The sequence below is a fragment of the Pleuronectes platessa genome, chromosome 24, assembly GCF_947347685.1.
Source record: "Pleuronectes platessa chromosome 24, fPlePla1.1, whole genome shotgun sequence".
Lineage (NCBI taxonomy): Eukaryota > Metazoa > Chordata > Actinopteri > Pleuronectiformes > Pleuronectidae > Pleuronectes > Pleuronectes platessa.
Window position 1 is genome coordinate 10,964,408 of NC_070649.1, and position 13,319 is coordinate 10,977,726.

The window sequence follows — 13,319 nt, forward strand, 5'->3', positions numbered from 1 at the left end:
ATGATGACTCAATATTGATATCGATCTGATCAGGGGATGACTGTGAATGTGTAAATGAGGTTTGAGGCTGAAGGAATAATGCACAGAGGAGTTATAATAAATCCCTCTTTTTTGGCGAATCATCAAATTGCTCCCCCACCGTCACACCGTGTGATGAAATCATATATACCGAGGTTGTTTATATCTCCATCTTGTTGAGATGACATTCGCAGAAGTTGAAGTTGATCTAATGAAAGCTTACGGCCACACCAATCTGAATACGCCCGAACTCGTCTGATCTCGGAAGCTAAGCAGGGTCAGGCCTTGTTAGTACTTGGATGGGAGACTGCCTGGGAATACCAGGTGGTGTAAGATTTTTCCACTTTTCCCTGACATATTCACATGTATAAATAAGGTACAGTGGGTGGACTCATTCGCTTACGGCCACACCAGCCTGAACGCATCATAGAGTGCGACACGGAAGCTAGCCACCATGGGTGTCTGCTACGGACCTTTTTTTTTTCCTTCCCAGCTTTTTTCCTGGACTCTATCAACTTCCACCTATTCCTCTTCTCCTTATATGTACTCCAACCGGACGATAAGAGTTGTGATTGTTTTGTGAAGTGTGTGTGTGTCCCCCCTTGGGGGTGAGCCTGTGTGGATGTTTGCCCGCGACAATGGCGGAAACAAACACGGAGCGGGATAGCAGAGACGCTGTCACCTCCGTGAGCAAGAGTGGCACAAGCATTGAGAGAAACGAGAGGGAGTTAACAGTAATGGTGGAAACGGAGGGAGAGGGCGAGACGACGGCTATGGAGTTGATGCGATGTGTGAGGGAGTTGTGCGGAGGGCTGCTGGCGTGCAGACACTTAACAGAAAACAAATATGAAATAACGATGAGCCACCCGAAGGGAAAAGACAGGCTAATGGACGGTTACAAGATGGGAGAGACGAGGGTGCACGTCAGAGAATTAATAAACGACGAGCTGGTGGTGTCATTTATGAACCTGCCTTTTTATATTAAGGACAGGGATATTATAGGGAAGCGACAACTCTGGGGTGTCTCCGTGGTATCCCCAATCAAAAGAAGGATGTGGCCGGGCACCAATGTGGCTGACGGAACAAGGTTCCTGAAGTGAAATTTAACAGCCACATACAGTCGTTGTCGTATTCGGCAAGATTTGACACAGCTCTGGGGGCTGAGTATTTCCGGGTAGTGCATGATAAACAGGTGAAGGTATGTAGGATGTGCATAAAACCGGGCCACATCATGAGAGAGTGCCCGGAATTCCACTGCAACAGATGTGGATGTGGAGTTCAGGGCCAAAAGACATCAGATATATGGGGAGAATAATTAGGACATAATGTTTACAGGAAACACACTGGGATGAGAGATGTATAAAAGAGGTGGAGTATGAATGGAGGGGAGATGTGTATGCAAATAATGGAGATGGGAATGCAAGGGGAGTAGCGATATTAACAAAGAGGGGAGTGATAGAAAATGTGAGAAGGTGTGATGATGAGGGAGATGGGAGGGTGATCGGTATCAAATTTGAATATATAAATGAGGAAATGAAGCTGGTAAATGTGTATGCTCCGAATGAGGAGAATGAAAGAAAGGTGATGTTTGAAAAAAATGGGGAAAATGTGTGATGACAACTGTATGATTGTTGGGGACTTTAATGTGTGGTGTGGGAAACTGGATGTGTCAAAGAACATGCATTTTAAAAATGATACATGTTACGACCCTGGCTGTGTATATATGTTACTGTTCTGTTCCTCCAACAAGAGTGTGAGCAGTCTTCTTGAGTGAGTGTGTGTGTGTGTGGGTGCCTGATTGCTAGCAGGTTGGACCTGCTGATTGGCGTGAGCCGCCTGATTGCTGCTCCAGGATTGGCCAGAGTGAAGAGAGGAGCCTACTTGAACCACTGACTGACTGCAGTCTTCCTCTCTCCACCAATTCTCCCAGATCCAACTGGGACCAGTGTCAGGCTGAATTATTGTTGTGTTGTGTATGTATGAAAATAGAAAAACTGTGTGTGGTAGCCCTGTAGGAGGGAGAAGCCATTTTCTTTTACCCTTTTTTTCTCCTGTGTTTGCTAATAGAAGAGTTAGGTAAGCTTTTGTCTTTTTGTTAACATTTTTGGTTTGTAGAAGGAAGGTAGGGATATAGATTGTTTGTTGTGTTGGCCTTCTCTTCCTCTGAAGTTAAATAAAAAGCTACCCCTAAACAAAAATACCTTGTGACACTGGCCTGCTTGGGAGTGGGAGAATGGGAGAAGCACCACATGTTATGTCTCTGGTTTCCCCTTAGACCAGGGGCGTAACATACAACAAGAGAGGTATTAGAAAAAGTATGAAAGGACTGATTGACGTATGGAGAGAAAGAAATCCAGAGGGGAGAGAGTTCTCAAGAATACAACTGGTGAAAGGGGAATTAAAACAGAGCAGGATAGATTAAGTATTGAGCACAAAGGGCTTAGCAGAAGGGATAAAGAGTATAGAATATATAACCACAACTTATAGCGATCAAAAGGTGTTAAAATATACAATAGGAGGGGAAACAAAGAGAAGAGGAAGGGGAGTGTGGTGTATAAAAAAGAAATGAGAGATTACATAAAGTGGGAGATGAATGACGGAATGTATGAGGAAGACATAGGGAGGTGGTGGGAAAGGTTGAAAGAGGGGATAAGGGACATGAGCAAAAAACACAGTAAAACAGGGGAAGGAAAGAGAGAGAAAAGGTTAAAAGAGGAGTTAGAGGAAGAGGAGAAGAAAGCTGGGGAAGGAGGAAAGTATGACAGAGGGATACATAAGGAAGAAAGATGAACTAAAGGAGATAGAACAGAGAAAGTGTGAAGGTGCAAGATATGCAATAGAGGGGGGGAAATGTACAGGGTATTTCTTAGGGCTAGAGAAGACAAGATAGAAGAAAAAATAACAGCTCTTGTAGGGATAGTGGAAACATTTTATAGAGAGTTATATAAAAAAGAAGAGTTAGATGAGGAGAGTAGCAGACAGGTGATGGAGGCTAGACTGAGTGATGAGGATAGAGAGGTGTGCAAAGGAAGGGAGAGATAGAGAAAACAATAAATGGGTTAGGCAGAAATAAAAGTCCAGGGATAGATGGAATAATAGGGGAATTTTATATAGAGTTTAGAGAAGAACTAGTACCAGTGTTGGAGAGATTATATAGATGGATAGAAGAGAAGGGAGAAATGCCGCATCATTTATAAAAAAGGGAGTAGGGACAAATTAGAAAATTACAGGCCACTCACCATGTTAAATTGGGACTATAAGGTTTTAGCAAAGGTGTTAGCAAACAGATTGAAGGAAGTAATAGGGACAGTGGTGGGAAGCACACAAGCATATAGTATACCAGAGAGAGACATAGCAGACACAATAACCAGCATTAGGGATACAATAATACACATGAAGGGAAACATTGGAGGGGTTATAGCGAGTTTAGATCTTAATAAAGCATTTGATAGAGTAGATCACGGATATTTGTATGAAGTGTTAGGAATGATAGGATGGGTGAGGAGAATGTATGAAAGTGCAGTAAGTAAGGTTAAGGTCAATGGGATAGTCACAGGTGAATTTAGATTAGAAAGATCAGTGAGGCAGGGATGTCCGCTATCGGCTTTGCTGTACTCCTTGTCAGCAGAGCCGTTAGCGGCACTCATTCTGCAAAATAGGCGGATTAAGGGCATAAAAATACCGGTTGGACAGGTGAGCACACTATACCAATATGCGGATGACACAACAGTGACAGTCAGGGATAAGGAAAGTGTAGTTGAGGTACTAGGAAGTGTGGAGTTATATGGTAGGGCATCAGGAGCAAAAATAAATATAGAAAAATCTGAAATAATGTACATAGGAGAAAGTAGAGAAGAGATGGGAGAGATAGGGTTGAAGGAAAATAAAGGGTACATGAAGGTGCTAGGAGTGAATTTGGGGATTGAGGGAGAGGAAGGGAAAGATAGACAGTACGAAGTAATAATAAACAGATTAAAGAAAACTTTAGGGTTTTGGAAACTTAGAAAGTTGAAACTAAAAGGTAAGGTAGTTGTGGTGAATGCACTGATAATGAGCAAAATGATATATGTGATGAATGTTATGTATGTGCCGGTGAAAGTTATGAAAGAGGTGGAAGGAATTGTAAGTCACTTTTTGTGGGATGGGAGGGGAGTGAATAGCAAGGGAAGTATTAGAAAATTTGTTTGAGAACGGGGGACTGAAGTTAGTGAATTTAGAGGGGAAAAAGAAAGCACTAAGGGTGAAAATGATGGTGAGACCATGTGTGGAAGGCCTTTTTGAGAGAGGCAATGAATAAATGTGGAGGATGTGGGGAGAGTGGAATGTACATGAAAATTAAAAAAGGCATGATGAATGGGGTGACTGAAATCCACAAAGATGTTTGGAGCGTGGGGAGAGTTTTTGAGAAATGTGTATGAATGCGAGAATGTGAGACAGGTATGGGAGCAACCAGTGTTTTTAATTCCAAAAATCACGGTGGAGGGAGAAATGATTTATAACAGGGTGATGTGGAGGGCAGGGATAAGAAAGATAAAAGATTTGGTGTATGAGTACATACCAGGATTCATGTGAGCACAAGCCGTGGTAGATGAAGTTAGAGGGAATGGAGATGAAATATGGCTGGGCACAGCAAAAGGTATATTAGAAAAAATAAAGGATGCTATGCCCAAGGAATGGATGGGAATGATTGAGAGAGAGAATGTTGGGGGGGGGGGGGTGATGAAATAGAGATGTGTGTGGGAGAAGGGTAATGCAAGGTGAGTCTGACAAATGTGAAAACCAGAGTGATGTATGAATGTATGAGAGGAAAAGAGATACGGAGACCGGCTCCAGAGAAAGTGTGCAGCAGAGTAATGAATGAGTTGGATGCAAGAAAGATATGGAAGAATCTGAGGGTGAAATGGAATAGTATTGAATGTGAACATTTTGAGGCACAACCGGATCTATAACAACCTAATAATCAGCAAATTTGACAGCAAGGTCGGAAAGGGATGTGATGTATGTGGGGAGGGAGTTGAAACATGTATGCATGAATGTGGAGAACTAACAGCATACTTAAAAAAAATAATGAAGCTAATAAACAAATGCTGGAAAGGGGATTTGGCGGTGAGGATGGACTGGAAGAAGCTGTGGCTGTTTGGTGTGAATGAAAGACAGAATGGATGCAATGTTAATCTAATAAACTAGGTGCTGAGCCACGCAAGGTATGCCGTCAAATTAAGAAGGGACATGGCCCATTATGAGAGAAGGGAATGCGATGTATTTAGAGAAGGTTTTGTGGACGATAGCACTTTTATTGAAATAATAAATGGGTTGAATCGTTCGCTTACGGCCACACCAGCCTGAACGCCCTTGAACGCATCACGGAGTGACGTCATCAACCTGCGACACGGAAACAAGCCACCACGGGTGACTGCTATGGACCCTTTTTTTTCTCTCTCTCTTCCCAGCATTTTTCTTGTACTCTATCTACCTCTACCTGTTCTTCTTCTTATATGTAATCCAACCGGACGTTAGCGTTGTGATTGTCTTGTTTAGTGTGTGTGTGTGTGTGTCCGCGGCAGTGACGCACTGTGCGGGGGTATCTGAGCCTGTGTGAAAGTGTACCTCGCGACAATGGCGGAGGCAAGCACGGAGCGGGGGAGTAGAAACGCTGTCACCCACGGAGGGGATAGCGGGAGAGGAATTGACATAACGCAGAGCAAGAGCTGCACAGGAAGTGAGAGGAATGAGAGGGAGCTAACCGTAATGGTAGAGATGGAGGGTGAGGCAACGATGATGGAGCTGATGAAGTGCGTGACGGAGCTGTGCGGAGGGCTGCTCGCATTTAGACATATAGGAGGGAAAACATACGAGATGACCGTGAGCCACCCGAAAGGGAAAGAGAGGCTCATGGATGGGTTCAAAATTGGAGATACGAGGATGCATGCGAGAGAGCTAGTTAACGATTAGCTGGTGATATCATTCATGAATCTGCCTTTCTATATAAAGGACGGAATGATACTAGATAAACTCCAGGGCTGGGGAGTCACATGTCCTTTAACTTAAGCACAAGACAACAAAAAACGATGCAAAGGAGCCGAAAACAGTTGCATACCCATTCCTTTAACCAGCGCACAACTCCCTGTGTCAATTTCAGAAGAAAATGGAAGAACAGACTCAACAACAAAGGACTCTTAAGCACTCGTGTCCCTCAGTATCCTGTGTCACTCCCCAGCAGAGCCACGTAACCCTCATGTAGATAAGTTGTATAACCAATATCACATTCTCCTGCATTAAGTTTTGGGTTAGTATGGCATTTTACAGCTGCCATTGCCTTCTCTCTGTCAATCTGGTGGGCACGAGCCAAAAGGGCAGCAGGCTTAGGTCCCCGGCTATTTCTGAGAACCTTGTTCTGTGACCCGAGGGCAGGACACTTGTTCTTCTAGTGTCCCTCCCCTAGACAATAGTTACAGGTTCTGCTTTGATCCCCTTTATCCATCAAGCCATACGAGGACTTTAACTGTGGACTCAAACCTCGCCACTCAGTTTAACCTGACGACCACTAGATAGATCTTACCTGTGCCCCCAGTCATACATCTTATGGGTTAAGGAGTATTCATTAGCCAACCCAGCAGCCTCTTATCTTTCTAACTTGATGCCAATTTAGGTAAGTAGTAACTCGGTAAGGAAGAATATCTTTAAACTGCTCTAACAGAACCTATTCCTTAATATCTTCCATTTCATTTACCTCAGAAGCTAAAAGCCAGCGATTTAATTGGGTGGTCAGTGCTCGCACCAGCTCTACACACGTTAGCCCTTCTGTTCTTCTCAGTTTCCTGAACTGCTTGCGCTATGCCTCCGGCACAAGTTCATAGGCCCTAAGTACTGCAGCCTTAACCTTGAAATAGTTCTGACTATCTGCTACACTTAGGGCAGAGAATGCCTCTTGTGCCCTACCTGTGAGCACACATTGTAAAAGCAACGTCTACTTGCGTGCTTGACTTAACAGCTCAAAAAGATCAAAGAAATTATCCACATCCTTCTCACAAAATTTAGGTAGTAACCTTAAATTATAAACTACATCAAAAGTATCTGTGGACACTGCTGGCGAGACTGGGGACAACTTACGTTCTTTAATCAGTTCCAGTTTAACCTCATGCAGCCTAGTAGTTACCTTTAATCGCTCAAACTCCTAGACTTCCGGCACCAACGCGAGTGGCAGCCTTTCAAAGTAGCTCTGATGTCTCGTGTCTATTTTAGCTTTTTTAAGTTTGTTTGTCATTGTTTACACTTGCTTTTCAGAGGCATTGTGTAGATATATTTATATCCTATGGATACACGTACGGATCGACTGCAAAAGGGCAGTCAGGACTTTGTTAACACGAGGGATCAGCTGCCGGCGCAGTTCACCCCATTCCGGAGGAGCTGGTGAGGCGCTACCGCGGAAGCAGAGCTGGCGCGTTGGTGTAGGCGAGGCGCCTGCAGAAGCGGTGGAGGTTCAAACCGGTTATTCCTTCGTGTGTGATGGGGAATGTTAACTCGCTGGCCAACAAGACAGATGAGCTGGCCGTGTTGGTGATGAACGTGAAGCTGTACAGAGAGTGCGTGTGCGAGTCTTGGAGACTGCCAGAGCACTTGGAGAACATGCAAAGTTGCTGTGAGGTGCCCAGCTCAATGCACCAAGCCCCCATTCAACTCCCTCTTTGTACAAAATGTCTTTCCTCTCCATGCATTCCTGGATTAATGAGCAGCCCTACCTTGCATGTGCCCAGGTCTCAAGGTGGTCAGGACTCCCATAAATCAACTTCTCATTATGAATTGACTGTTATTTTACATTCCTTGTAAAAAAGTAGAGATGCCCTGGTCATATGGTCATGCTTCTAAACCTGTTTCGAGCAAAAAATACATGTATAGGTTGAAAAAGCAACATGTTGCTTAGTAAAGCTACAATAACCTTTTCTTGACAAATGTAAATATGTTTTTTAATTCAGCTGTTTTGCTTTAGGGAAACAGTCCCTGCTTCACAGCTGATGGTGTTTTTTTATTAAAATGTCTGTTTTGGCACTTTTGGGGCAAAGCCAATATCAAAGGCCTGTCCCTGACATTTTCCACTACGAAGCTACTCCACTGGGACACCAAGAGCCTTTAGCTTGGCCTTATAGTACAGCAGCAAATCCCCATGCACCTGTCAGGACCAAAAGGTTTTTCAGTGCAATTTTTTCAAATATCATCATTGATATTTAAGCAAATATGGAAATAACCACTAACCTTGGAGATCTGAACATTCTTATATCGTAATATCTTGATGGTATTATTTTTGGAGTCAAGGTTTTCCTACGAGTGAAAAAAAGATCATATAAACAACAAAACCTCTTTCTTTCATGTACAAACAGCATCAATTTAACTTGATCAAAAACCAAGAATATGAGTGACTGCAGAGGAATAAGTCATGAGGTAGATATACATAAAAGGGTTACCTCAATGTTGTTTATGACCTCACAAAGGGCTGTTTGGTCCATGTTAGAGGCAGATAGCACAGACTGGAGCTGAGCCTTGGTCTTCTCCAGACTGTCGGTGAGAGCTTTCAGCTTAGTTTCCAGCTGCATCTTCGTCAGATCAGCTTTATGATGCACCTTTTGAATATAGTGCGTCTTGTATAGCTCGTCCTTCTCAAGCTGAAGCTGTGCCACATTCACATACACACACATGACATACATATGCAAAAACAGTCAAATCTGGCTACACCCAAGGTGCAGACAAATCATGTTGACATTTGAGCGACATGACACAGTGCAACTCAATCTTTACTTTTACCTTGTTGAATTTCTCTTTCAGCGTCTCGTGATCCTGTTTCAGATCACTCATCTTCTTTACTATGATCTTTTCTTTGGTGTCCTTTCATAAAAACAGTCACTTATGTTAATGTACAGTGCGCTACACGTCAGTGACTAAAACACATGCTCAGCAAATAATCAATTAAGGAGCTCACGGCAACAAATATAAGTGTACAAGTTGGAATTGTAACCTACATTTTTAAGACGTAAATATTAACAACCTTTTTCATTCCACTGTGTTTCATTCTTTTCTTATTTTCAATGATTTCCTCTATATCTTTTGAAAGATTTTCAGCAAGACGTTTGTTATCAGACAAAACAGGGATCAGGTCCTTGCTCTTCTGCTTGTGTTTCATCTTCATTTCTTTGATTTGTGTCTAAAAAGAAGTTAAATAAACGTGATTAAAAAAAATATGCTGCAACAATTAAAAGAAATATAAAAGATATAATAATAGATCTCATCAGTAAAAATGAGCATTCAGTCATTTTTCACCAATTGTATACACAAAACAATTAATAATCAATAAGTAACTCGTCAATGATGAAGATAATTATCAGTTGCAGGCCAAAAAGAAGCATCAAGCATTTCTTAGTTTTATCCTGAGAGAGGCTGAGTGTGTGAACTTGTACCTTGAGTGAATCATTCCCATCCACAACCTGTTGTAAGTCTTTACCCAGCTCACTAGCTTCACTGAGAGCTTTGTTGTGGTCTAATATGAGACCATCGATGTGGCTGTTCCCCTTATCTTCTCTCTCACTGAACTCATTTTTCCTCATGCTGTCCAGCTCCTGTAGCAGTAACGTCATCTTCTCCTCGTACACAGCTGCAGTTTCTATTCAAAAAGCAACACAAAATGATGGCGTCCATTTAGTTCTAGACAGCAAGTAGTGTTGAATTAACAGCTCAAAATTAGATTGATTATTAATTCCACCAAGGAGGTTTTAAATCCCCCCCTTGTCCTTTTGTCAGCAGGATTATGCAGGACAACTGATTTCCACAAAAGTCAGTCGAAGGATGGGAAATGGGCCACAAACCACCTATTTTGGCCTAGGGGCAAATACCAGGAGTTTTTTTCTCTAACATTGCGAAATATGGCTTTTTTTTTTACATTTTCATCATTTTCCAAGGTAATCATTTATGGATCTAGATGAGGAAAACATCAGGTACATTAAGTGGACTGATATTTTCAAGTGTGTGCAATTTTGTTCGGCTCAATTGAACATAAGGCTTTGGTAGAGGTAGGCTGTCTGCTGAGTGCGTCTCTAGTTTACCTGTCAGTTGCTTCTCCAATTTGTCCCTCAGTTTAGTCATTTCTTCTGCATGTTTCTGTTGAGACAACAACCACGCAGGCATTTGAAGGAAATACATCGGGGCAAAAGAAAAAAAACTGTATCAACTTATGTTATAGTTTAGAAACCGTGTGGACTTGGTGTGTATTACAAACCAGTTCGAGCTCCTTGACGAGGTAATCATCGTTTATCTCCTCGATCTCAACCTTGACGGCCTTCATTCTCTTATGAAGCTCAGTCTCTAATTTGTGTTGCTCTTTTTGCTGTATTTCAGTTGAGACTAAAGCATTTGCTCTCAACTCAGAGATGATGTTCTGGTGCTCATAAAGGTGGTGCTTCATCTTCTGCCTCAACACCTAGTGGGGAGAACAAAAAAGTTGAATATAAAATGCATTCTCTTTTGATCTATCACTAGTTGTTGTAGTGGGTATCAGGCTGTGCCATTACAAACCGAATGGATCCCATGCAACACCAGTCTGTAGCCCTGTTTTAACAGGGCTTTTAAGCTTTCTTTAAATCCTACTCTCACACAGGCAAAGATCAGATATTCAGCAGCTTTGATTTACATTTCACCAGTGAAGAGCTCATGAAAGGATCAGTATATCTCCATAATCCTTGCTTTTCATGACAAAACAATTGTCAGTAAAGAGGAATATATTTTTGGATTCAATCAGTAATGTTTCAAGGTGATGACAAAGTTATTGTTGTTAGACGGTAAATGTACTTGAACGCTACAAAAGCAAGTACAAACTGCATTGTGGGATGGTTAAAGTTGTTCTGACTAAGTCATCCAAATTCAATCAAATAAATCTTGACCACCTTGTTCCCTGTGCTGTCATACTCTGGATTAAAATACAGACTATGTGAAATCCTGTCTCTGAAATTTTGAGCACTTTGACAACACCACTAGTGTCCACTCCCTACCTTGATCTCTCCTTGGTGGCGCCTCTCATCCTCTCTTATGACCTTTTCTAGGTTTTTAAGTTCATCTTTTATCTCCTGTAGCTCTCTCTGCGTGTTCTCAGAGATGAGGATCGTGCCCTTCTCCAGCTGAAAGTAGTCTCTCTCCTCCCTCTCTCGATCCAGCTCCTCTCGAAGCTGCACAATTTGTTCTTCCATCTGAAATAGACAGACATATATTTTTGGTGTTGCTACAGTATATCTGAGATATTTCTAGTCGCTTTTAATTAGTATTACAACCAATGTCACCCCAAAAGCTCCCCAACTGCCATTCCCTCTATTCCAGCTCTTATCTAGCTGTAAGGGCTCAGGTGGACATCGTCCACTACTAATGGGGCATCTTTTTTTTGGCAAAAAAGGTTCATATTTACAGATTTACTTATATTTCAAACACAAACACTTCACATTTCATTAGAGGCTACTTAATGCTTTGTAAAATAGTATATACACCATTATAAGAATAGGATAAGTATGAAGAAAAGTAATGTTTTATAGGCATTGCCTGATGGTGTCTTACATCATGGTGTAATCTTTACCTTCTTTTTTGACCAAGGCAAAACACCCACACTCTCTTGGTTCTGCTCAGATTGTATAAATATTTCAACTTTGCAACCGGTACATTTGGTATAGGCATAGGCGCGGAGGCATAGAAATGGCCCAGCTATGAAATCAAAGGAATCTCAGACATCATAGCAATCAATGACACTGTGACATTAAAGCAAACTGACAACAAAACATCACCATTTGCCTAATGAAATCCTTATTAGTGTTCTTTTACATGACCACAGCTGTGGATAACAGCAGGGTCAGTCCTAAAACATGGCTTATGGACACTTTGATGACACCAAAAGTATGGAGGCTTTAAAAGTTTTTTCCCACATTGATTTTATTCGTTTGAGTTCTCATTTATTACATTGTACTGGATTCAGCTGCAATGCTATTTACCCCTGAAACTCCAAATGTGTTTAATGAACTCAAACACTTATGAGTGAGAAGAATTTTCGTTGTTGGTTTCAGAAAAAGGGATCTACATTTGAGTATGTTTTTATTCAAGAAAACTAAAAAATGTTATATATATTTTAAAAGTATTGCACAAACTAAAATTTTACACAAAGGCAACCTTCAAAACCATGTCTTTATACACAATATTAGGTAGTTAAGGATCAGTATTTTACTTATGAGTAAAGCGAATAATTGAGATGGAAAATCTGATACTTTTAGAGCAAACATCTGTTATTGTTTGTTTTTTGATGTGATCATAGATGGCACAAGACAAAATGGTACATCATCACTAATCAAGAAACGCTATCTATGTTCATCCTCACTTCTCCTAAGTGGTTTTATGACTTTGGCAGACCTCGTGATGAGAGGCTTTGAGATTTTTCAGCTCTTCTTGGAGAACGTTGTTCTTCTTATTTTCCTCCTGCAGCTCGGTGTTGATCTTCTCCTGGTTGGTTATGACTTTGGCAGCCCTCGTGATAAGAGGCTTTGAGCTTCTCCAGCTTTTCTTGGAGACTGTTCTTCTTCTTCTCCTCCTGGAACTCGGTTTTCAACTTCTCCTGTTTAGTTGTCTGACTTTGCCAGACCTTGTGATGAGAAGCTTTGAGCTTCTCCAGCTCTTCTTGGAGATCGTTCTTCTTCTTCTTCTCCTCCTCCTGGACCTCGGAGTTGAACTTGTCCTGGGTGGTTGTATGACTTTTGCAGACCTCATGATGAGAGGTTTTGGGCCTCTCCAGCTCATCTGGGAGAACGTTGGTCTTCTTCTTTTCCTCCGGGAGCTCGGTGTTTAACTTCTCCTGGTTGGTTGTATGACTTTGGTTGACCTCTTGATGAGAAGTTTTGAGCTTCTCAAGCTCTTCTTGGAGAACGTTCTACTTCCTCCTCTCTTCCTGGAGCTTGTGTTGAAATTCTTCTGGTTGGTTGTATGGCTTTGACAGACCTTGTTATAAGAAGCTTTGTGCTTCTCCAGCTCTTCTTAGAGAATGTTCTTCTTCATCTTCTCTTCCTGGAGATCGCTGTTGAATTCCTCCTGGTTGGTCAAATTACTTTTGCAGGCCTCGTGATGAAATCTTTGAGCTTCTCCTGTGAAGGATACAGTATAGTTTGAGGATCCAATCGCACGACTCAGAGACAAAAGGTATGTGCAATAGACAAACTTTACTGTTTGGTATCGGTACATGGATAGGCAGTCCATACACAAGTACAAAAATCCAAATGGGAACCGGCAGAATTCAT

General features: G+C 41.8%; 1 protein-coding gene and 1 pseudogene across 1 annotated transcript; one reads left to right on the forward strand and one right to left on the reverse strand.

Moving 5' to 3' along the window:
* Positions 1 to 235: 235 nt before the first annotated feature.
* Positions 236 to 354, forward strand: LOC128436014 (uncharacterized; annotated as a pseudogene).
* Positions 355 to 7,436: 7,082 nt separating this feature from the next.
* LOC128430784 (dynein regulatory complex subunit 4-like) lies at positions 7,437 to 11,243 on the reverse strand. The gene is made up of 10 exons (XM_053416831.1): positions 11,049 to 11,243; positions 10,280 to 10,480; positions 10,107 to 10,161; positions 9,465 to 9,667; positions 9,056 to 9,211; positions 8,815 to 8,895; positions 8,478 to 8,681; positions 8,269 to 8,334; positions 8,124 to 8,185; positions 7,437 to 7,623 (listed from the first exon to the last, which is right to left on the reverse strand). Exons 1-10 carry the CDS (start codon positions 11,241 to 11,243, stop codon positions 7,437 to 7,439), a joined length of 1,410 nt encoding a protein of 469 aa, XP_053272806.1.
* Positions 11,244 to 13,319: the final 2,076 nt, after the last annotated feature.

Excerpts from the sequence above, each read along its gene's own strand:
- LOC128430784 (XM_053416831.1), bottom strand. The coding sequence starts at position 11,243 with ATGGAAGAACAAATTGTGCAGCTTCGAGAGGAGCTGGATCGAGAGAGG. Across the intron at positions 10,162-10,279 it reads TCGTCAAGGAGCTCGAACTG|AAACATGCAGAAGAAATGAC; the intron begins GTTTGTAATACA and ends TTGTCTCAACAG. Across the intron at positions 8,896-9,055 it reads AACACAGTGGAATGAAAAAG|GACACCAAAGAAAAGATCAT; the intron begins GTTGTTAATATT and ends TTTTTATGAAAG.